The sequence below is a fragment of the Rhinoderma darwinii genome, chromosome 7 (genome assembly GCF_050947455.1).
Source record: "Rhinoderma darwinii isolate aRhiDar2 chromosome 7, aRhiDar2.hap1, whole genome shotgun sequence".
NCBI classification, from domain to species: domain Eukaryota; kingdom Metazoa; phylum Chordata; class Amphibia; order Anura; family Rhinodermatidae; genus Rhinoderma; species Rhinoderma darwinii.
This window is the reverse complement of record NC_134693.1, coordinates 79,748,683-79,771,884: the sequence shown is the minus strand read 5'-3', so window position 1 is coordinate 79,771,884 and position 23,202 is coordinate 79,748,683. Positions and strand designations below refer to the sequence as shown.

The 23,202-nt window shown below is 42.3% G+C and overlaps 1 protein-coding gene across 5 annotated transcripts in view; it reads right to left on the bottom strand.

Annotated features, from left to right (window-relative positions):
- The window catches only part of MEI1 (meiotic double-stranded break formation protein 1), a 957,414-nt gene that overhangs the window by 440,368 nt on the left and 493,844 nt on the right, over positions 1-23,202 (bottom strand). For all 5 annotated transcript variants that reach the window (XM_075833602.1, XM_075833600.1, XM_075833605.1 and 2 more), the window contains one exon: positions 20,106-20,203. In XM_075833602.1, coding sequence (XP_075689717.1) covers positions 20,106-20,203 — 98 coding nt within the window. The remainder of the gene's footprint in view (positions 1-20,105; positions 20,204-23,202) is intronic.

Here is a 23,202-nt window from a genome sequence, read left to right as displayed (position 1 = left end):
CAGCACAGAGTATTTCAGGAGATGAGCGTGCGGATCTTGTGCGGGGTGGTGACTTGCCAATCATGTGAAGGTGTTATTGAGGACAGGAGTGGAGGAGAGGTAACAGACTGAGCTACGTAATGGTAAGAGCAGAGTTCACAACAGCACAGAATCTGCACGCTCCTCTCCTGAAATATTCTGTACTGCTGTGAACTCTGCTCTTAAAAATTACGTAGCTCTCAGTCTGTTACCTCTCCTCCACTCCTGTCCTCAAGAACACCTCCACATGATTGGCAAGTCACCACCGCGCACAAGATCCGCACGCTCATCTCCTGAAATACTCTGTGCTGCTGTGAACTCTGCTCTTACCGTTACGTGGTGACTTGCCAATCATGAAGGTGTTATTGAGGACAGTAGTGGAGGAGAGGTAACAGAATGAGAGCTACGTAATGGTAAGAGCAGAGTTCACAGCAGCACTGAATCTGCACGCTCATCTGCCTTAAACTCTGTGGACAGGTCAGGATCCTGTTTCTTTTAAATGCTGCACTGTAGCGCAGCCTTATATAGTGGATCGAGCGTGTTCCCTAGCAGCATTTAAAAGAAACAGGATCCTGACCTCTCCACAGAGTTTAAGGCAGCACAGAGTATTTCAGGAGATGAGCACGGCCGGCCACAGGCAGCCGGTCGTTTTTCCAAGCCGTGCTCCCATTATGCACACGACCGTAAAAACACCCGTTATTGCGGGTCGTAATTACGACCCGCAATAACGGGCTCATAGACTTCTGTTACCCACGGGTACCTTCCCGTTTTCTCACGGGAAGGTGCCCGTGCTGTTAAAAAAATAGAACATGTTCTATTTTTCTATTTTACGGGCCGTGCTGCTATAATTAGGGTATGTTCACACGACAGCGTCCGTAACGGCTGAAATTCCGGGGATGTTTCCGCCTGAAAAATCCCCGTAATTTCAGCCGTAACGGCATGTGCAGGCGCTTGAACGCCGCGTCCATTACGGACGTAATTGGCGCTGCTATTCATTGGAGTCAATGAATAACGGCTCCAATTACGGCCAAAGAAGTGACCGGTCACTTCTTTGACGCCGGCGTCTATTTATGCGCCGTCATTTGACAGCGGCGCGTAAATATACGCCTCGTGTGAACAGACAAACGTCTGCCCATTGCTTTCAATGGGCATATGTTTGTCAGCGCTATCGAGGCGCTATTTTCGGGCGTAATTCGGGGCAAAAACGCCCGAATTACGTCCGTTATTAGTGCGTGTGAACACAGGGTATTCACGTGGCCGGCCGTGCTCGTAATTACGAGTCGTAATAACGAGCACGGCCCGTAAAATAAAAAAATAGAACATGTTCTATCTTTTTAACGGCACGGGCACCTTTCCGTGAGAAAACGGGAAGGTACCCGTGGCTAACAGAAGTCTATGGGCCCGCTATTTCGGGTCGTAATTACGACCCGTAATAATGGGTGTTTTTACGGTTGTGTGCATGAGGCCCCGTAATGACGGGTGGCTACAAGTGTGCACCCGTCATTACGGCAGCGTTGCTAGGCGACGTCAGTAAATAGTCACTCTCCAGGGTGCTGAAAGAGTTAACTGATCGGCAGTAACTGTTTCAGCACCCTGGACAGTGACTACCGATCACAATATAGAGTACCTGTAAAAAAAAAAAGACGTTCATACTTACTGGGAACTCCCTGCTTCCTCCAGTCCGGTCTCCTGGCCGTTGCCTTGGTGACGCGTCCCTCGCGACATCCGGCCCGACATTCCTTGATGACGATGCAGCCCATGTGAGCGCTGCAGCCAATCATGGGCTGCAAAGGCCTCTGCAGCCAATCACAGGCTGCAGAGGCCTCTGCAGCCAATCACAGGCTGCCGCGTCAGAAAAGAAGGTCGGACTGAAGGAAGAAGAGGGACTCGTCCGCAAGACAATGACCAGGTATGTATGAAATGCTTTTTATTTTTAATCAGCAGCCTCTTTTCTCCATCAGTGATTGATAGAGATAAGTGGCTGCCGATTTGTATAATATTTTTGACCGGGTTCGGTCAAAACGGGTTCGGCCGAACCCGGTGAAGTTCGGATTCGCTGCGAACCGAACTTTTCCGGAAGTTCGGACCGAAACCGGGTTCGGTTGTCCCGGTTCGCTCATCTCTAGTCCCAGCAGTAAACCTTGGGGTACATCAATTAGAACCGAGGACCATTCCAAGTAGGAATCATTGATCACAACTCCCTTGATACGGTCCTTGAACCCATTTTCAATCAAATTACAAACTATACTTTCTATACCTATAGACCTTAATTGAATCATTAATCGTCTATGAGGGACAGTGTCGAATGACAGTTTGCAAAGTCCAAAAACACTATATCCACAGCGGACTCTCTGTCCAAGCTTCTACTCATTTCTTCATAAAAACAAATCAGATTGGTTTGACAACTTCTGTCCTTCCTAAATCTGGGCTGCCTGTCACTTATAACACTAATTTCTGTCACATACTCCTGTTAATAGTCCCTTTAAGGGGTTGTCCCGTCCCTAAAAATGTATGGCCTATCCTCAGGCAAGCGGCGCATATCCATATCCACGGACGTAATCCGTTTCTGAAGAAGGTCGAATGTATAAACCTATTTTTGGATTACTACTTTTCGCTATATGTGAAATAAAATATCACTTATTGCATAAAACCTTGGAGTGCTGAGTTCACATTTTTTATACGTTGGAATGGAAGCCTACTCACGCCACCTTGAAACACAGAGTGCTGCGGGATCAAGAAAGTACAATCAATATTTAGTCTCCTAATGACTTCTGACAAGGAAGGTGAGTGTTACGGTCACAGGGTATGTGGTCCCACTAGGCCGTTCCGCCATAGCGGAGAGGCAGCTGGCCTAGTCCCAGTCTATACACAGTCTATACAAGAGTCTCTAGCAGTTCGTAACACAAGGGTACCTGAGATAGTCCAGACAGTGGCTGAGGCTTCAGCATGAATGGAGGTGGGTGCAGCAGGTTGCGCCAGACTTGGTGGATAACACTAGACGTGGCAGAGGACACTGGTCGTGGCAGACGACACTGGACGTGGCAGACGACACTGGACATGGCAAACGACAGCAAGTGCAGTAGGACACGACTCCAACACTAATAGGTTTAGGAACAAGAACACTGCACGGGATACAAGATACAGGTAGCAGGGCACGGGTAACAACAGGAACGGGAAAACACTAAGGGACCATTTGCAAGACTAACATGGGATACATTAACAACACTCAGGCAAGGATCAGAAGGGCAGGGCCCTCCTTATAGTCCAGGAAATCATGGGCAGATGATGATTTCAACACGTGCACGCGCACCCTACGGGACACAGCAGACTGGAGCGGAAGTGAGCGCTGGCGTCTCCTGGGCAGGAGATGCGAGCCAGCGCTCACAGATCCATGGCTGCGGCCGTTGGGAATTGAGTAACCGACAGTCCGCGGCCATGGACACTACAGTATCCCCCATCTTACGACCCCTCTTCTTGGGGCCAGAGCGAGAGAGGAATTTCTTAACGAGAGCAGGGGCACTGAGGTTCTCTTCCGGCTCCCAGGACCTCTCCTCAGGACCAAACCCTCTCCAGTCCACCAAATAGAAAGTCCTTCTTCCTTCCCTTTTGAAGTTCAGGATCTCCCTCACCTCAAACACATCAGATGGACCGCTGGGAGTAACTGCGGAACTGGAAGTCTTACTGTAGCGGTTCAGGACCACTGGTTTCAGGAGGGACACATGCAAGGAGTTGGGGATTCTGAGGGTAGGAGGCAGCTGAAGCTTATAGGAGACAGGGTTTATCTGTTGCAATATATCAAAAGGTCAGAGGAACCTGGGAGCAAACTTGTATGAAGGCACCTTTAAACAAATGATCCATGAGGACAGCCAGACTTTGGTACCTGGAAGATACTGAGACGGCTCTCTTCTTTTTATATCCACTTTTCGCTTCATGCGATCGAATGCCAGCAAAATACAGGACCGGGTCTGTTGCCAGATTTGCAGAAAGTCCCCAAATGTAGAGTCAGCAGCGGGTACCTGAGATGTAGTCGACACTGGAAGAGGGACTCTAGGATGTTGACTGTACACAACGTAGAATAGTGTGGAAGTGGTGGACTCAGTTGTGTGGTTGTTATACGAGAACTTGGCCCATGGAAGAAGCTGTACCCAGTTATCATGATCCAAGGAGATGAGATAATTCTCCATGATCTGGTTGATCCTCTCGACTTGCCCATTGGACTGGGGGTGATAGGCTGAGGAAAAGTCCAATCTCACATCCAGGAGTTTACAAAGGGCTCTCCAGAATTTTGAAGTAAATTGAAGCCCCCGATCGGACACAATGTGAAGGGGCAAGCCATGCGAGCGGAAGATGTGCTGAATGAAGAGACTTGCCAGTTGGGGGGCAGAAGGTAGGCCGGTAAACGGGATAAAATGTGCCATCTTCGAAAACCGGTCCACCACCACCCAGACAGTCCTGCATCCTGCTGAGGGAGGAAGGTCTGTGACAAAGTGGAGCAGGCCGGCAGTCTTGAGATGAACAACCTTGTTAGAAGCACACACCGTGCAGGAAGAGACAAAGTCCACAACGACGAGCAATCAGGTCTTGGGTCTTACGGACACCAAAGTGCCCAGCCAGTTAAGAGCTGTGTCCCCAGCGGAGAACTTTTTTCCTGTCTGCCTACCGAACAAAAGTCCTCCCTTGGAGGGATGTCTCTAACCTGCAAAGGATTGGCAGAAACAATGCAGGACGGGTCTATGATACTTTGACCTGGACAGGGCATCGGCCCTCACATTCTTGTCAGCGGGACGGTAGTGGAGCACAAATTGGAAGCGGGTGAAAACAGCGACTACCTGGCTTGATGGGGGTTCATATAGGTAAGGTTCTTGTGGTCAGTGTAGATCAGGATGGGGTGAGCTGAGCCCTCTAGCAGATGTCTCCACTCATCCAGAGACAATTTGATGCCAAATATCTCCCGATCCCTAATAGAGTAGTTGCGCTCTGCAGAGGAAAAAAGTCTTGAGTAATAGCCACATACTACTGCCTTTCCCTTTGGAGCTCCTCTGGAACAGAAGTGCACCTGAACCAATAGAAGAAGCGTCCACCTCCAATGAGAACTGCCGAGACACGTCAGGATGATGGAGGATCAAGGCTGAAGTGAAGTCTTTCTTGAGGCTAATAAATGCAGATTCTGCCTCTGGAGTACACACCTTGGTGTTCACACCCTTCTTGGTAAGGGTAGAGATGGGAGCAGTCAGTGATGGATGAGAAGTTTGGGATAAACTGCCGGTAGAAATTGGCAAATCCCAGGAAACGCTGTATGGCCTTTAGGACTTGAGGACGTGGCCATTCGAGGACAGACTTTAGTTTCTCAGGGTCCATCTTGAGACCTTGATCTGAGATGACGTAGGCCAGGAAGGGCAGAGAATTCTTTTCAAAGACGCACTTCTCCAACTTGGCATATAAATGATTCTCCCTTAATCGCAGTAGAACCTGACGGACATATCTTCGATGAGTCGTCGGATCTGGGGAGAAAATCAAAATATCATCGAGATAAACTACAACACAGACATAGAGGAGATCTCGGAAGATATTATTGACTAATTCCTAAAAGACTGCGGGAGCGTTATACAGTCCGAAGGGCATCACCAGGCATTCGTAGTGCCCATCTCGGGTATTGAGCGCCGTCTTCCACTCGTCCCCTTGACGGATTCGGATCAAATTATAAGCCCCACGCAAGTCTAATTTTGAAAAAATTCTGGCTCCTCGTATACGGTCAAACAGTTCAGATATAAGCGGCAACGGGTATTTGTTATTGACTGTGACCTGGTTGAGACCACGGTAGTCAATGCGGGGTCGGAGAGATCTGTCTCTCTTCTTAATGAAGAAGAACCCGGCCCTGGCCAGGTTCGTATGAAACCCCTCTCCAAATTCTCCTTGATATAGGCTAACATGGATAGAGTCTCTGGCAAGGAGAGAGGATATACCCGTCCACGCTGAAGAGAAGTATTTGGAACCAGTTCAATGGGGCAGTCATAATTCCGATGTGGATGCAGCATCTCAGCCTCTTGCTTGCTTAAGACATCCGCAAAACTAGCATACTGAGAAGGTAGATCGGAGAGTGACTGAGACAGTGGGGGCAAAACAGGACGAACTTGTGACAGGCAATGGCTATGGCATCTGGGACCCCATTGAAGAAGTTCTCCGGAACTCCACTCAAGAACTGGAGCGTGTAGGTGAAGCCATGGCAGGCCCAGCAGGAAAGGATTGATAGCTTTGGGTAATAAAAGGAAGGCGATCTGTTCCGAGTGAAGCGTTCCGACTTGTAGTGTCAATGGTTCCATGATGAACACAATTGGATCAGGCAATGGTAGACCATACACAGAAGCAACAGCCAGAGGTCTCTCCAGAAGAAAAGTGGGTAGATGTAAGCGATCCACTAGATCCTGCTGGATGAAATCATCAGCTGCTCCGGATTTAAGATAGGCAGAGGAGGGATGTGACATCTCTCCGGAGACAATGGCCACAGGAATTGATAATTTGGAAGAGGTTTTGACGTTTGGAGATGTCCCACCTAGAGTTACTGCTCCAACCAACCCTAGGCATTGGAGTTTTCCGGTTTCTGTGGACATTGGCGCACAAAATGACCCTTAAGGCCACAATACATACATAATCCAGAGGAGCGTCTGTGCTGCTTCTTTTGTTCAGACAACAGTATTCTATCTACCTGCATGGGTTCTTCAGGTAGTGCACTAAGGGTAGGCAATAGTGGTCTCTGGACCGAGGGTGCAGGTCTGTGACCCCGGCTCTCCTGTCGAACCTCCTGAGTGCGCTTCCGGATCCTCATGCCAACCCGAGTGGCTAACAGGATGAGGGAATCCAAGGTAGAAGGAATTTCGCAGGCTGCAAGTTCATCCTTGAAGTGCGAGGACAGTCTCTGCCAAAAGTTCACCACCAGTGCCTCATTGTTCCATGCCAACTCTGCTGTCAGGGTACAGAAGGAGATACCATAGTCTCCTACTGTGGAATCTTCTTGCTTGAGGGTCAACAGAGTGGCTGTGGCAGAAGATGTTCGACCCGGCACTCGAACACGGCATGGAAAGACTGCAGAAACAACGCTAGGTCTGAGGATACAGGTCCTTGTTGTTACAAGATTGGGTTCCCCCATGTGAGAGCCTTGCCAGCCAGGATGGAGATAAAAAAACGCTACCTTGGCCTCCTCGGAGGTGAAGAGTTGAGACCGTAGCCTAAAATGAACCGTGCAATGGTTGATGAAGCCTCTACAGGCTCTGGGATCACCGTCATAGCGAGGAGGAAGAGGCAGTGGAACTGTGGATCCGGAATAAACAGGGAGAGCAACAGGCAGTGGCACAGCAACAGCCTCTGGAGGAAGAACCGGAGCTGGAACAGTAAGTTGATCCAGATAGGCCATGATACAATTTACAGCCTCAAGGAGTTGATCCTGATGTGTGCGTAGGTCATGCATCTCTGTCTGTATCTTCTGGACTGCGGTGTTGGGATGGCCAGCGGGTTCCATGGCCTGAAGGTACTGTCACAGTCACAGGGTATGTGGATCCACTAGGCCGCTCCGCCGTAGCGGAGTGGCAGTTGGCCTAGTCATAGTCTATACAAGAGTCTCTAGCAGTTTGTAACACAAGGTACCTGAGATAGTCCAGACAGTGGCCGAAGCTTCAGCACCGATACAGTTTGAGCCAGACGTGGCGGATAACACAAGATGTGGCAGTGGACACTGGTCGTGGCTGACGACACTGGACGTGGCAGACGACACTGGACGTGGCAAACAACCACATGTGCAGGACACGACTCCAACACTAATAGGCTCAGGAACAAGAACACAGCACGGGATACAGGTAGCAGGGCATGTGTAACAACAGGAATGTGAAAACACTAAGGGACCATATGCAAGACTGACATGGGATACACTAACAACGCCCATGCAAGGATCAGAAGGGCAGGGCCCCTCTTATAGCCCAGGAAATCATGGGCAGTTGATGATGATGATTTCCACATGTGCACGCACTGGCCCTTTAAGGCCGGGCACGACAATGCGTGTGCACCCTATGGGACACAGCGGACCAGAGCGAAAGTGAGAGCTGGCGTCTCCTGGGAAGGAGATGCGAGCCAGCGCTCATAGATCCATGGCTGTGGCCGTCGGGAGGTGACTAAACCTGACGGTCCGCGGCCATGGATGCTACAGCGAGACAGGAGACTTCCACATTTTAGCTATTGACATTCTCGCAGCTATAAGAATATGATGAGATATTAGTCTAACTAAGTGAGGAATCTCTTCCAGGCCTAAATCTAATATAGCGAACTCAGGGGTCCCGTGAAGTTGTATTCCAGAAAATTCAGACTTCCTTCCATAGTAAAAATATAGTTGGGCAAGACCACCACATATGTAATGTAGAGCCTTTATTTCCACAACCTACCAACATGTGTTGGAAACTCCTGCAAAAAAATAGAATATCTAGAAACGTGTTAAGTACCACCATAAATGTATTTTCTTTACTAGCTCAATATAGTTTATGCATCTAGAATGCTTAAGAATCCAGTTAGCAGCTTTAATCCACTGATCTATGGAAAATGAATTACCCAACTCTCCCTCCCATTTCAACATATAGGATTCTTTTGCAGAACGCCCTCTATGCAGTAACAAGTCATAACTGAAAGTGACAGAATAGACGAAGAGACAGCACTTCCAACATATGTCAGCTTTTTAATCACCCGTGCATGCTTGAGAAAGGTCCTGCTGGACTGAAACGTTGCACGGGTGATTAAAAAGCTGACATATGTTGGAAGTGCTGTCTCCTCATCTATTCTGTCTATCTGATATTGGGGACAGCGGATCCGGTCCTATTGAGGCGTGCACCCACTTGTGGTCCAGTGCTGTTGTAATTTTCTGCTTTGGATATAACTGAAAGTGAGGCCCTTCTGGAAACCTTGCCAGTTACAGTAAACAAGTATTTATGAAACGTAGGGAGTTTAATTGGTTGGGTAGGAAGTTTTAAACCTTGTAAAAATGCCTTATTTGAATATATTAAAAGAACATCTTATGAGAAATATCAAATGAAGTGGCTACATTTTCAAATGTCCTAAAGATCCCTTTATCATAAAAGTCGGAAATAACTTTCAAACCAGTATTATACCATTCTACCAGGGGAGTAGTAGGTATGACATTTTGAATAGAGGTCACTGGACTATGGTTTGGAGATATGAACCCACTGTTGTTTACAAACATACTTTGACCATTCTTGTATGTAATCCGTCATAGATTGTGAGGGAAGAAGAGGAACCTGACCCCCCATATAGGAGGAGATAATAAGCAATTTGAGAGAATGGTTGGGGACAAGCTCATCTTCAATTTGAGACCATAAATGCATAGGAAAATAATTCCATAATTTACGTAATTGGTCCATTATAGTTGCTATATTTAAAGAAGCGATCTCAGCAACCACAAACCTACCCTCCCTAATCCTGCGGTACAACAATGATTTAGCTACTCATGCCCTTTTATTATTCCAAATACATTTAAGGAAGACATTTTGGAATTGTGTAGTGAGAGTGACAGGCAGAAGAAATGGGATGATTCTGCACAAGTACAAGTTTTTCGGTAATAAGAACATCTTAACTAAGTTTATCCTAGCTATCCAAGATAAATTAAACTTATTCAGCTGATCACATTCCTCTTTCAGAGATAACAAAAGAGCCGAGTAATTTTCAGAAATTATTCAAGATGGACTTGGAAATAACCTTATACCTAGATAGGGAATGCATGATTCAGCCCAAGTAAATTGAAGTTTGGATAATTCCACCCTCATTGAAAAAGCTATATTAATCGGTAACATTACAGATTTAGATATATTTAATTTGTAATATGAAACTCGAGAATATTGTGAAATAACATTTAATACCTCAGTCAAAGATGTCAAGGGGGAAATACAAGTTGTAATCACATCATCCGCGTACAGTCCAATCGTATGTTCCATGATACCTACTTTAATACCTGAAATCCCCTGGGTGCTACGGATCATTTCTGCAAAGGGTTCTATGCAGAGAGTAAAAATGAAAGGGGACAAGGGTCAACCCTGACGAGTCCCATTAGTTATCCTAATGGGTTCGTACATGAAACCTGAGGATAATACCCTGGCTGAGGGAGAGTAGTATAAGGAAAGAATTGCCGTTTTTATAAAGGACCTGAACCCCAAATTTATCTAAGACTGCTTCCATAAAACCCCAGTGGACCATATCAAATACTTTTTCAGCATCTAGGGAAAGAAAAATTGTCGAATATGAAGATTGAGGGGCTATTTGAATTAAGTCTAAAAATCTACGTGTACCATCTCTGGCCTGCCTCCCTTTAAAAAAACCTACTTAGTCTAGAGCAATTAGTGAAGGTAAACAGTCGTTTATTCTTGAAGCTAGCAATTTATAAAACATCTTAACCCCTTCAGGACCCAGCCTATTTTGGCCTTCAGGACCCAGCCAATTTTTTGAAAAATGACATGTGTTACTTTATGTGGTTATAACGTATGAATGCTTTTACCTAGCCAAGCGATTCTGAGATTGTTTTCTCGTGACATGTTGTACTTTATGTTAGTGAAAAAATTTTGGCGATTATTTTGGTATTTATTTCTGAAAAACACCACAATTTAGAAAACATTTGCAAAAATTAGCATTTTTTCAAATTTAAACGTATCTGCTTGTAAAACAGATAGTAATACCACACAAAATAGTTACTAGTTAACATTTCCCATATGTCTACTTTATGTCTGCATCAATTTTTGACCGTCCTTTTATTTTTCTAGGACGTTACAAGGCTTAGAACTTTAGCAGCAATTTCTCATATTTTAAAGAAAATTTCAAAAGGCTATTTTTTCAGGGACCAGTTCAGTTCTGAGGTGGCTTTGAGGGCCTTATATATTAGAAAATCCCCAGAAGTCACCCCATTTTTAAAACTGCACCCCTCATGGTATTCAAATCAGCATTCACAAAGTGTTTTAACCCTTTAGGCGTTTCACAGGAATTAAATCAAAGTAGAGGTGAAATTTACAAATTTTTTTTTTTTTGCCGAAATTCATTTCTAATAAAAAAAAAATTGTAACACAGAAGGTTTTACCAGAGAAATGCAACTCAATATTTATTGCCCAGATTCTGCAGTTTTTAGAAATATCTGACATGTGGCCCTACTGTGGTAATGGACTGTAGCACCGGCCTTAGAATCAATGGAGCGCCCAGTGGATTTTGGGCCTTCTTTTTTAGAGTATATTTTAGGCACCTTGTCAGGTTTGAAGAGGTCTTGTGGTGCCAAAACAGTGGAAACACCCCAAAAGTTACCCCATTTTGGAAACTACACCCCTCAAGGAATTTATCTAGGTGTATAGTTAGCATTTTGACCGCCCAGGTTTTTCGCTAAATTTATCAGAATTAGTCTGTAAAAATTAAAATCTACTTTTTTCTGAAAAAACATAGAAATTTTTAATATTTACAAGAGATAATAAAGAAAATGCACCACAACATATCTAAAGCAATGTCTCCCGATTACGGCAATATCTCATATGTGGTAATAAACTGCTGATTGGACGCACAGCAAGGCTCAGAAGGGAAGGAGCGCCATTTGGATTTTGGAGCATGGATTTTGCTGGTTTGGTTTTCGGTTCCATGTCGCGTTTGCAACACCCTGGAGGGACCAAAACAGGGGAAACCCTCCAAAAGTGACTCCATTTTGGAAACTACACCTATCAAGGAATTTATCTAGGGGTATAGTTAGCATTTTGACCACACAGGTTTTTTGCTAAATATATTGGAATTAGTCTGTAAAAATTAAAATCTACTTTTTTTCTGAAAAAACATAGAAATGTTTAATATTTACGAGGAATAATGAAGAAAATCACCCCAACATTTGTAAAGCAATGTCTCCTGATTACAGCAATAACCCATATGTGGTAATAAACTGCTGTTTGGACCCACAGCAGGGCTCAGAAGGGAAGGGGTGCCATTTGCATTTTGGAGCACAGATTTTGCTGGATTGGTTTTCGGTGCCATGTCGCGTTTGCATCGCCCTGGAGAGACCAAAACAGGGGAAACCCCCCAAAAGTGACCCCATTTTGTAAACTACACCTCTCAAGGAATTTATTCAGGGGTATAGTTAGCGTTTTGACCACACAGGTTTTTTGCAGAATTTAGTGGAATTAGGCAGTGAAAATGAAAATCAACTTTTTTTCTGAAAAAGCATAGAAATGTTAAATTTTTACAAGGAATAACGGAAAAAAGAATCACAACATTTGTAAAGCATTTTCTCCTGATTACGGCAATACCCCATATGTGGTAATAAACTGCTGATTGGACCCATGGCAGCGCTCAGAAGGGAAGTAGCGCCATTTGGTTTTTGAAGCACGGATTTTGCTGGATTGTTTTCCTGTGCCACGCCGCCTTTGCAACGCTCTGGAGCGACCAAAACAGTGGAAGCCCCCAAGTTACCCCATTTTGGAAACACCCCTCAAGGAATTTTTCTAGGGGTGTAGTGAGCATTTAGACTCCACAGGTCTTTTGCAGAATTTATTAGAATTAGGCGGAGAAAATTAATATCACAATTTTTTTCCACTAAAATGTTGAATTTTCTCATTTTCCCAAGGAATAAAGGAGAAATAAACAACCAATTTTAGTAAAGCTATTTCTCCCAGGTACGGAAATACCCCACATGTGGTCATACATTTTTTTCATTAGAAATTAATTAACTCTTTCAGGACTGATCCATTTTTTGCTTTCTTATTTTCGTTTTTCACTCCCCGCATTCCAAGAGCCATAACTTTTTTCTTTTTCCGTCAGTAGAATGATGTGAGGGCTTATTTCTTGCGGGAGGAATTGTAGTTTCTATTGATACTATTTAAAGTGCCATAAAAAGTACTGGGAAACTGAAAAAAAATAGGAAAATATAGGAATATAGGAAAAAAATCTGATTCCATTTTTTGGGGGTTTTACAGCTTTCGCCGTGCGTTAAAAACGAAAACGACAGCGATTTTGGCGGTTTAAATTATTTACGTTTTTTACAGTGTTCACCGTGTGAGTTAAATAATGGTATATTGTAATAGTTCGGCCTTTTACGGACGTAGCTATATCAATTCAATTTATTTTTTTACATTACTTTTGAAGAAAAATGGGAAAAGGTTTTTGTTTTTTTTAACTTTAAACTTTTTTCTTTCTCACTACTAATAACTTTAATTCTTCTACACATTTTATTAGTCCCCTTAGGGGACTTGTACCAGCGATCATTGGATCCGCGGGTACAATATGCTGCAATACTAATGTATTGCAGTGTATTGTTACTTTTACAGACTCCTGTAACAGCGCGATCGTTAGTCCGTTAGTCCCGGGTGTCAGCTGTAATACACAGCTGACACCCGCAGCGTATTGAGCGTGCTCAGCACGTGAGCCCTCTCCATACATCACCCCCGCACCATGACGTGCTATTAAGTCATAGTGCTCAAAGGGGTTAATGCACAGCGAATGGTGTGAATATTGCAATTTTCCACTGATATGCCATTTAAGTGCATAATATGTCGTGCCTAGTTTGTGCCCCAGAAGACAAATACCTCATAAAGCGTTAAGCGGGTTCTCCCGGGTATGGCGATGCCATATATGTGGGCACAAACTGCTGCTTGGGCACACTGCAGGGCTCAGAAGGGAGGGACGCCATTTTGCTTTTGGAGCGCAGATTTTGCTTGGTAATTTTTCTGTTTGGGGTTTTGCTGGTATTTCAGTTTATAATGTGGGGGCATATGTAATCTGTGCGGAGAACATCAAGGCATAATAATAGGGTATAAAAATGCGGTAAATAAATAATAATTCATAGATGTGTGGCCAGTGTCGCACTGATAAATGGTGTCGGATCTTATCCGCTTTTAGAAAACACTGCACAATTTGCATCGCCATATTCTGAGAGCCAGAACTTCTTTATTTTTTCACCACCGGAGCAGCGTGAGGACTTATTTGTTGCAGGACAATCTGTACTTTTCATTGGTACCATTTTGGGTTACATGTGATTTTTTTGATCACTTTTTATTACATTTTTTTGCAAGCCGGGTGACCAAAAACAAGCAATTCTGACAATGTTTTTTAGTTTATTTTTTGCGGCGTTCACCGTGCACTATAAATGACCATTATATTTTATTCTGCGGGTCGGTACGATTACTGCGATACCATATGTATATAGGGTTTTTTTATGTTTTGCAGCGTTTGCGCAATAAAATCACTTTTTTATAAAATAATTTATTTTCTGTGTCACCATATTCTGAGAGCCGTAACTTTTTTATTTTTCAGTCAAAAAAGCTGTGTAAGAGCTTGTTTTTTGCGGGACGGGTTGTAGTTTTTATAGGTATTATTTTCGGGTACATGCGACTTATTGATCACTTTTTATTCTCTATTTTGGGAGGGGTGGTGACCAAAAAATAGTGATTCTGGTGTCGTTTTTTATTGATTTTTTTTGGGGTGTTCATCGTGCGGGAAAAATAACATTATAGTTTTATAGTTGGGGTCGTTACGAGCGCGGTGATACCAGATATGTGTACTTTTTTTAACGTGTTCATTTTTTTCCTATAATGAAAGACTTGTTATAGGAAAAAAATGCAGTGTTTGTTTATGTAACTTATAACTTTTATTTTGCACTTTTTTTTAAAACATTTTTATTATCTTTTTTTTACTTTTTTCACTTGTCCCACTAGGGGACACTTAGACTTGCAGCTTTGATCGCTGCTAGAGTACATTATACTACACACGTAGTGTAATGTACTCTAACTGTCATTGTGACGTGACAGTCACACTGACAGGAAGCCTCAGAGGACCGGCCGGAGGCTGTTCCTCCGAGGCTTCCGTACATGGCAACCCGGAGGTCATTGTCTGACCTCCGATTGCCGTGACAAGCATCGGTAGCCCCCACGATCACTTCGTGGGGGCTGCCGATGTGCTGCAAACCACTTAAATGCGGCAACGGCAATCCGTCGCCACATTTATGGGGTTAATTGCCTAAATAAGCGGCGATGGTCCGCTGACCGGCAAGGCTGGAGTGTCAGCTGTCGGGGACAGCTGACCTCCCGGTTCCCGGACACTGTCCGTTAGGACAGTGTGCGCCGGGAACTACTCCGCAATAGTACGTCTGGATGCGGGAACTAACCTCTCTGCAGGACGTACTATTGCGGAGCAGCGCGTGAAGAGGTTAATAATCACTATTTAAGAGGGATATTAGTCTAAAAATGGCTGGGGAGTCTGGAGGTTTTCCTGGTTTGAGAAACGTAAAAATAATAGCTTGCAACATTTCTGAAAGAGGACCCTGAAGGGAGACTATATCATGGTATTTACCATGTGTGGAAGTAAGATATCTGCAAAGGTTTTAAAATATTCATTAGGAAGGCCGTCTGGTCCTGGGGATTTATTTTGTTTGGATCCTAAAACTAATTTCTTTAATTTCTCATTTTGTACAGGAGCATTTAACTGGGCTAATTGTGGATTAGAAAATTTAGGTAAATTCACCTTACTTAGAAAAGACTGTATCATCTCCGCAGATTTTTAATGCATTTTTATTTGCGGCCAAATGTTATATTGAAGTCTACAGTGAAATAAAAAAAAATGCACTACATACAACTGCATTTTGGTTTGTGACATTCTATAGGCAATATTTTGGTCAGTGGCATTTTTTCCAAATGCAGCATGCTCTGGGTATGGCCTTCTTTAAGGCGTTTTTCCCGTAGGCTTCTCTATAGGACCTCAAAAATGCCAGAAAAAAGCATGTGCAAAATAAGACTAAATAAAAAACGCCACCAAACACTTAATTGAAAACGCCATAAAAACGCTGTTAGGGAATGTTCACACATAGCATAAACACTGCGTATTTTCTGTGTGAAAATTCTGCAAGGCAGAATAACAGTAGAATCAAAGTGGATGAGATTCAAACAAATCGAATCGACACGCTGCATAAAAAAATCTGCAGAAATTAAGTGCGGAACCTGACCAGCAGTGACAATTCCCAATCTGCAGCATGTTAATTTGTCTTACAAAAACTATCCGACATTCATAAAATCTGCAGTGTTTACACTATGTGTAAACTTAGCCTTATATTTACTGTTATCTACATTGCAGCGCCGATCACCTGCAATAGGAGATAGTGATTTGAAAATCTGGTGACAGAGCCTCTTTAACTAAAAAAATATTATGTTATTTATTCCGCACAGTGAACGCCGTAAAAAAAATAACTAAAAAATACTGACATAATCGCTATTTTTTGGTCACTTTGTCTTCCAAAAATTGAAATAAAAATGGTACCTCTAAAAACTATAACTCGTCTCGCTAAAAACAAGCCCTCATACAGCTCAGTCGACGAAAAATGTAAAACCGTTATGGCTCTCACAACTTTGCGACAGAAAAAATCCATTCTCTTTACAAAAGTTATTTTATTGTGCAAAAAGTTGTAAAACATAAAAAAGTGCTATAAATTAGGTATTACCGGAATCGGACTGACCCGCAGAATAAAGCTAACAAGTCATTTATAACGCATGGTGAACGCTGTATAAAAAGAACTAAAAAAATATGCCAGAATTGCTGTTTTTTGGTCACCTTGCCTCCCAAAAAAAAAGGATAACAAGTGATCAAAAAGTCGCATGTACCCCAAAAGGGTACCAATAAAAACTACAGCTCGTCCCACAAAAAAAAACAGCATTCATACCACTACGTCTATGAAAAAATAAAATTAGTCAAGGCACCAATAAGCCAGGAAATAAAAAATATGCAGTTGTGCCGGCCCGAGGGGAACGTTTCTTCTGTTTCAAGTAGCTAATTATCAAGGCCCCTAAAATTAGGGAACCAGGAAGGGGAGGGCCCAAACATATCTGCTGGAAGTGAGCAGATATGTTATACCAGGACAACACTTTCCCAGCAAAATTCCCCAAACTTCAAAGGTGCCGAGTGTGGACCAAAAGGGGAATAAGTAAAGACCATTTACTAGTGCGACACCAGCCTGTGCAGAAAGGATTGTGTCACAGCATAACACACATCTATAAATTATTTTATTGTTTATTTTTACCCCACTATACCACCTGACTATGCCCCTTATATACTCCGTCCGCCTTACATGTACCCCCACATTATAAACGGAAACACCAGTAAGACTCAAAACAAAACTACTACAAGCAAAATCCACGCTCCAAAAGCCAAATGGCGCTACCTCCCTTCTGAACCCTACAGTGTGCCCAAACAGCTGTTTACTTCCACATATATGGCATCGCATATCTATTGAAAAAACATTTTCACTCTGCAACATCGAGTGCACACCAATTTCTGCCAATCACCTGTGGGGTTAATATGCTCACTACACCTTGAGGGGTGTAGTTTCCAAAATGGGGTCACTTCTGGGGTTTTTCCACTGTTTTGGTCCCACAGGGACTTTGCAAATGCGACATAGCGACCAGAAACCAATCCAGCAAAATCTGTACTCCAAAAGCCAAATGGCGCTCCTTCCCTACTGAGCCCTACTCGGTGCCCAAACAGCAGTTTATGAACACATATGTGGTATTGCTGTACACAGGAGAAGTTGCTTTACAAGTGTTGGGGTGCTTTTTATCATTTATTTGTTGAGAATATGAAACATTTTCAGCTAAAACTACGTCTTATTGAAGAAAAAGGATTTTTTTTATTTTTACTGCCCAATTCTAATAAAATCTATGAAACACCTGTGGGGTCAAAATGCTCACTACACCCCTAGATGAATTCCTCAAGGGGTGTAGTTTTGTGAATCGAGTCACTTTTGGGGAGTTTCCACTGTACTGTTACCTTAGGAGCTTTGCAAAAGTGACATGGTGTCAAGAAACCAATCCAGCAAAATCTGTGCTCCAAATGGCGCTCCTTCTCTTCTGATCCTTGCCGTGTGCCCAAACAGCAGTTTATGACCACAAATGGGGTATTGCCATACTCCAGATAAGTTGCTTTGCAAATGTTGGGGTTCTTTTATTCCTTTATTTGTTGAGAAAATGAAACATTTTGAGTTAAAGCTACGTCTTATTGGAAAAAAAGGATTTTTTTTTATCTTCACTGCCCAATTCTCATAAAATCTATGAAACCCCTGTGGGTTCAAAATGCTCACTACACCCCTAGATGGATTCTTCAAGGGGTGTAGTTTCCTAAATGGAGTAACTTTTTTGGTGTTTTCACTGTCTTGGTCCCTTAGGGGCTTTGCAAATGCGACGTGGTCTCCGCAAACCATTCCTGCTAAATTTGAGCTCCAAAAGCCAAATGGCGCTCTTTCCCTTCTAAGCTCCGCCGTGTGTCCAAACAACCGTTTATGACCACATGTGGGGTATTGTTTTACTCGGGAGAAATTGCTTTACAAAAGTAGTGGTGCATTTTCTCCTTTTAGTCCTTGTGGAAATTAGAAAAAATTAGCTAAACCTACATTTTCTTTGAAAGAATGTAGATTTTCATTTTCACTGCCTATTTCCAATAATTTCTGCAAAAAACCTGCGGGGTCAAAATGCTCACTATACCCCTAGATAATTTCCTCAAGGGGTATAGTTTCCAAAATGGGGTCACTTTTGGGGGATTTCCACTGTTTTGGTGCCGCAAGAGCCTTTCAGACGCGACATGGAGCCAAAAATATTTTCTAATAAAAAGGAGGCCCCAAAATCCTCTAGGTGGTCATTTACTTCTGAGGCAGGTGCTTCAGTCAATAAGTGCACTAGGGCCACATGTGGGGTATTTCTAAAAAGTGGAAAATCTGGCCAATAGATATTAAGTTGCATTTCTCTGGTAAAACTTTCTGTATTACATAAAAAATAGATGAAAAATGAATTTCTGCCAAAAATAAAAGAAATTTGAAAATTTCACATCTACTTTGCCTTAATTCCTGTGAAACATCTTAAGGGTTAAGAAACTTTCTAAATGCTGTTTTGAATACTTTGAGGGGTGAAGTTTTTAAAATGGGGTGACTTATCGAGGGTTTCTAATATATAAGGCCCTAAAATCCACTTCACAACTGAACTGGCCCATGTAAAAATAGCCTTTTGAAATTTTCTTAAAAATGTGAGAAATTGCTGCTAAAGTTCTAAGCCTTGTGATGTCATAGAAAAATAAAAGGATGTTCAAAAAAACTATGCCAATCTAAAGTAGACATATGGGTGATATTAATTAGCAACAATTTTGTGTGGTATAACTGCCTGTCTTACAAGCAGATACATATAAATTTAGAAAAAATGCTAATTTTTGCAATTTTCCGCTAAATTTTGGTGTTTTTCACAATTAAATACAAATTTTGCCAGTAACATAAAGTCCAATGTGTCACGAGAAAACAATCCCAGAATCGCTTGGATAGGTAAAAGCATTCCGAAGTTATTACCACATAAAGTGAAACATGTCAGATTTGAAAAAATTGGTGTCCTGAAGGCCAAAACAGGCTGTGTCTTGGAGGGGTTAAGCATGTTGAAATCCAACTGCCCGAAACTTGTCTCACCCACATCTGCCATCGTGGGAGAGTTGGAAGGGACCCCATACACATTAGATGGTCTGCCAATACTGATAAAATTTGCAGGTTCAGCCAACATTAATCTAATGTGTATGACCTCCTTTAGATTTCAGCTGATTTTGTTGATTTCTTTGTAAGCAGGTCCAAATTTAGAGCTTAGAACTTTTGTACATGTGCAAATTAGAATGACATAATCTACAATATTTGTCAGTTTGCAAGACATTCCACAAGCTCCTGAAATAGTCCTGGAACAATGCAGGATTCCATTTACCAAAAACCCCCTCCAATGTGGCTAGAGGCTGACTGAGGGGGCGAGGCTTATGGTGTATTCAGACATTGTGGTTGTAATGTGGTTAAAACCATATAGATAAACCGCATGCTTTTTTACCCCAATTCGTTTTTCGATGCGGTGGTGTTTTGTTTTTTTTACGAAAATCGGGGTAAAAATGCATGTGGTTTTCTGATGCAGATTTTTCATGGGGTTTCAATTGCACCTCAACGTCTTAATAGGTTAGGGGTGTACACTATTGAACATTTATGACTGTCATAAGTTGTGATTTTTTTTTTCTTATTCAAACATTGTCCTGGTTACCTTTTTGAGAATTTGTTTCATTAGTTGATTTTACTTGCCAAACAATGATACATAAGTGACATAGAAAATCAGAACAGGCATTGTTCAAATCAGTGTTCCTTCAAAGAAGAAGAAAAAAAATATTAGGAGCAAGATACTTCACTCATAAATTGCAGACAGATCCTTTCAGATAATGTATGTAACTTACAAGTATCGCAAAGATGCAAAGATGCACAACCGATGAGGCTCACGTAGCCTACGCATTGATGACGCTCTGGGACTACATTCCTAGAGGGAGCCCCTGTCAAGGAGTGAAATCCATGACCTGAGTGTCGGAAACGTTCTGGACGGGGATTCCTCTCATGGAGAAAGCCCCTGACGTCACTATCCATATATGGACAGTGATATTAGGGGCTTTGAGATGTCAGAATCCCCAGCCAAGGGATTCCGCTCCTGGAGGAGTCACTGATGTCACTGTCCATATATGACATATATTTGCCCGGAATCCAGGACTGTTCCGCTGAATCCGGTTGGGAGGTATGTATGTAATTTTAAACAAAACAGTATTAGGCGTTCATTAAAAAAATAGAAGAAATCGAGGCACTCACTGACTGTGGCAATGAATTTCTTTATTCAGGTTCTTATGTTCTATTCGATGTGGAGTCAGCCTACGGCCGTTTCGCGTACGCAGACGCTTTCTCAAGGCCCTGATGTCGTTTTATATCCATCTCTCAATGAGTGTTTACATAACAATCTTCTACATCACAGAGCAGAGAAGTGCACAACATATAGTGTCAACTTGTACAAAATAGCCATTGTGTAACATAAAATAATAATACATTCGTTTTATTAAAATATCAATGTCTATGTTAGAAAGGCACTTAGATCGTTCCGGTCATTAAGACCGAGTGGTCCTAGTTCTTCTATCTTCAGGATAATGTCAGCTTCTTTTTGTAATAAGATCTTATGTCTATCTCCCCCATAGGCTATTTGTTTTATTTGAGTAATTCCTGCAAACCGCATGCATAGTGCATCATTTGCATGTTTCTCTTGCATATGTTGTATCAATCTAGGGCAACCTTCACCCATACTTAGTGACCGTATATGTTCACCAAATCTTTTATACATAGGCCGTATCGTCTTGCCTATGTAAAATCTGCCACATGTGCATACAAATGCATATACTACATACTGCGTCTTACAGGTTATTAATTCATTTATTTGAAATGCACAGCCCCCTATATTAGGTTCCTATTGCGTATTAGGGAATTGCAAAATCTGCATTGCCCACATTTAGGATTGCCTCTCGGCCCCATTTCCAATAACCAATTATTTTTTATTTTTCCTCTAAAGCGACCCTTAACAGATATATCTTTTACATTTTTTGCATCTACAAAAAGATACTATTGGCTGTCTGTTTGCAACTTCCACGAGCAACGGATAGTTTTCAACCAGATGCCAATTCCTTTGAATACTAGTACGTATTACATCACTCATAGGGCTGTGACCAAATAATAAAACAAAATGCTTATTGTCTTTGGCATTTGATTTTTTTCTTCTTTCTATTTTGTTGCAATAGGGAGAGATGATCCTTTTTACTCACCTTCTCCAGTGCACCCATAATGAGATTTGGAGGGTACCCCCTTAACTTCAATCTCTGACTAATTTAATCTGCTTGCTCAAAATATGCCTCATCATCACTATTTATTCTCCTTAATCGTAAAAATTGGACATAAGGCATAACATTCTTAGGATGATAACTATCATACCTTAAAAGTGTATTGGTGGCAGAGGGCAGTGGGTTTCCAATACCCTTCTTTCTGTAACTGCCCCTCTTTTATAGTTACATATACGTCTAAAAATGCTATCTTTTGATCCCCAAACATATATGTGAAATTCATGTTCATATCATTGTTATTGAGATAACGCACATATTCCGAAAATTCATCTGACGTTCCAGACCACAATAAATATGTCGTTAATATAACACAAATTGAAAAGAATTATGATTCAACACAAATGGTAATACTGCACAAAAGTATTCAATAAACAAGGGGTCACCCTAATATACTGTAACTGACGTCTAAAAGCCTGTATCTTTGTGTTGAATCATGATTCTTTCCAATTTGATGGAATATGGCATCACCAAAAGGCAGGAACGGCGATGGGGACCCCAGTTGCCCCAACTTTCGCATATTTATTCTTAGCCGATATGGAAGAAAAAATAATTTACAATCTATACAAACCTTATGTTAGACACTTACAATTATTTTTGCATTATATTGACGACATATGTATTGTGTGGTCTGGAACGTCAGATGAATTTTCGGAATTTGTGTGTTATCTCAATAACAATGATATGAACATGAATTTTACATATAAGTTTGGGGATCAAGACATAGAATTTTTAGACGTATACACTACCGTTCAAAAGTTTGGGGTCCCCCAGACAATTTTGTGTTTTCCATGAAAACTCACATTTATATTTATCAAATGAGTTGCAAAATGACTAGAAAATATAGTCAAGACATTGACAAGGTTAGAAATAATGATTATTATTTCAAATAATAATTTTCTCCTTCAAGCTTTGCTTTCGTCAAAGAATGCTCCATTTGCAGCAATTACAGCATTGTAGACCTTTGGCATTCTAGCTGTTAATTTGCTGAGGTAATCGGGAGAAATTTCACCCCATGCTTCCAGAAGCCCCTCCCACAAGTTGGATTGGCTTGATGGGCACTTCTTGCGTACCATACGGTCAAGCTGCTCCCACAACAGCTCTATGGGGTTGAGATCTGGTGACTGCGCTGACCACTCTATTACAGATAGAATACCAGCTGCCTGCTTCTTCCCTAAATAGTTCTTGCATAATTTGGAGGTGTGCTTTGGGTCATTGTCCTGTTGTAGAATGAAATTGGCTCCAATCAAGCGCTGTCCACAGGGTATGGCATAGCGTTGCAAAATGGAGTGATAGCCTTCCTTATTCAAAATCCCTTTTACTTTGTACAAATCTCCCACTTTACCAGCACCAAAGCAACCCCAGACCATCACATTACCTCCACCATGCTTGACAGATGGCGTCAGGCACTCTTCCAGCATCTTTTCAGTTTTTCTGCATCTC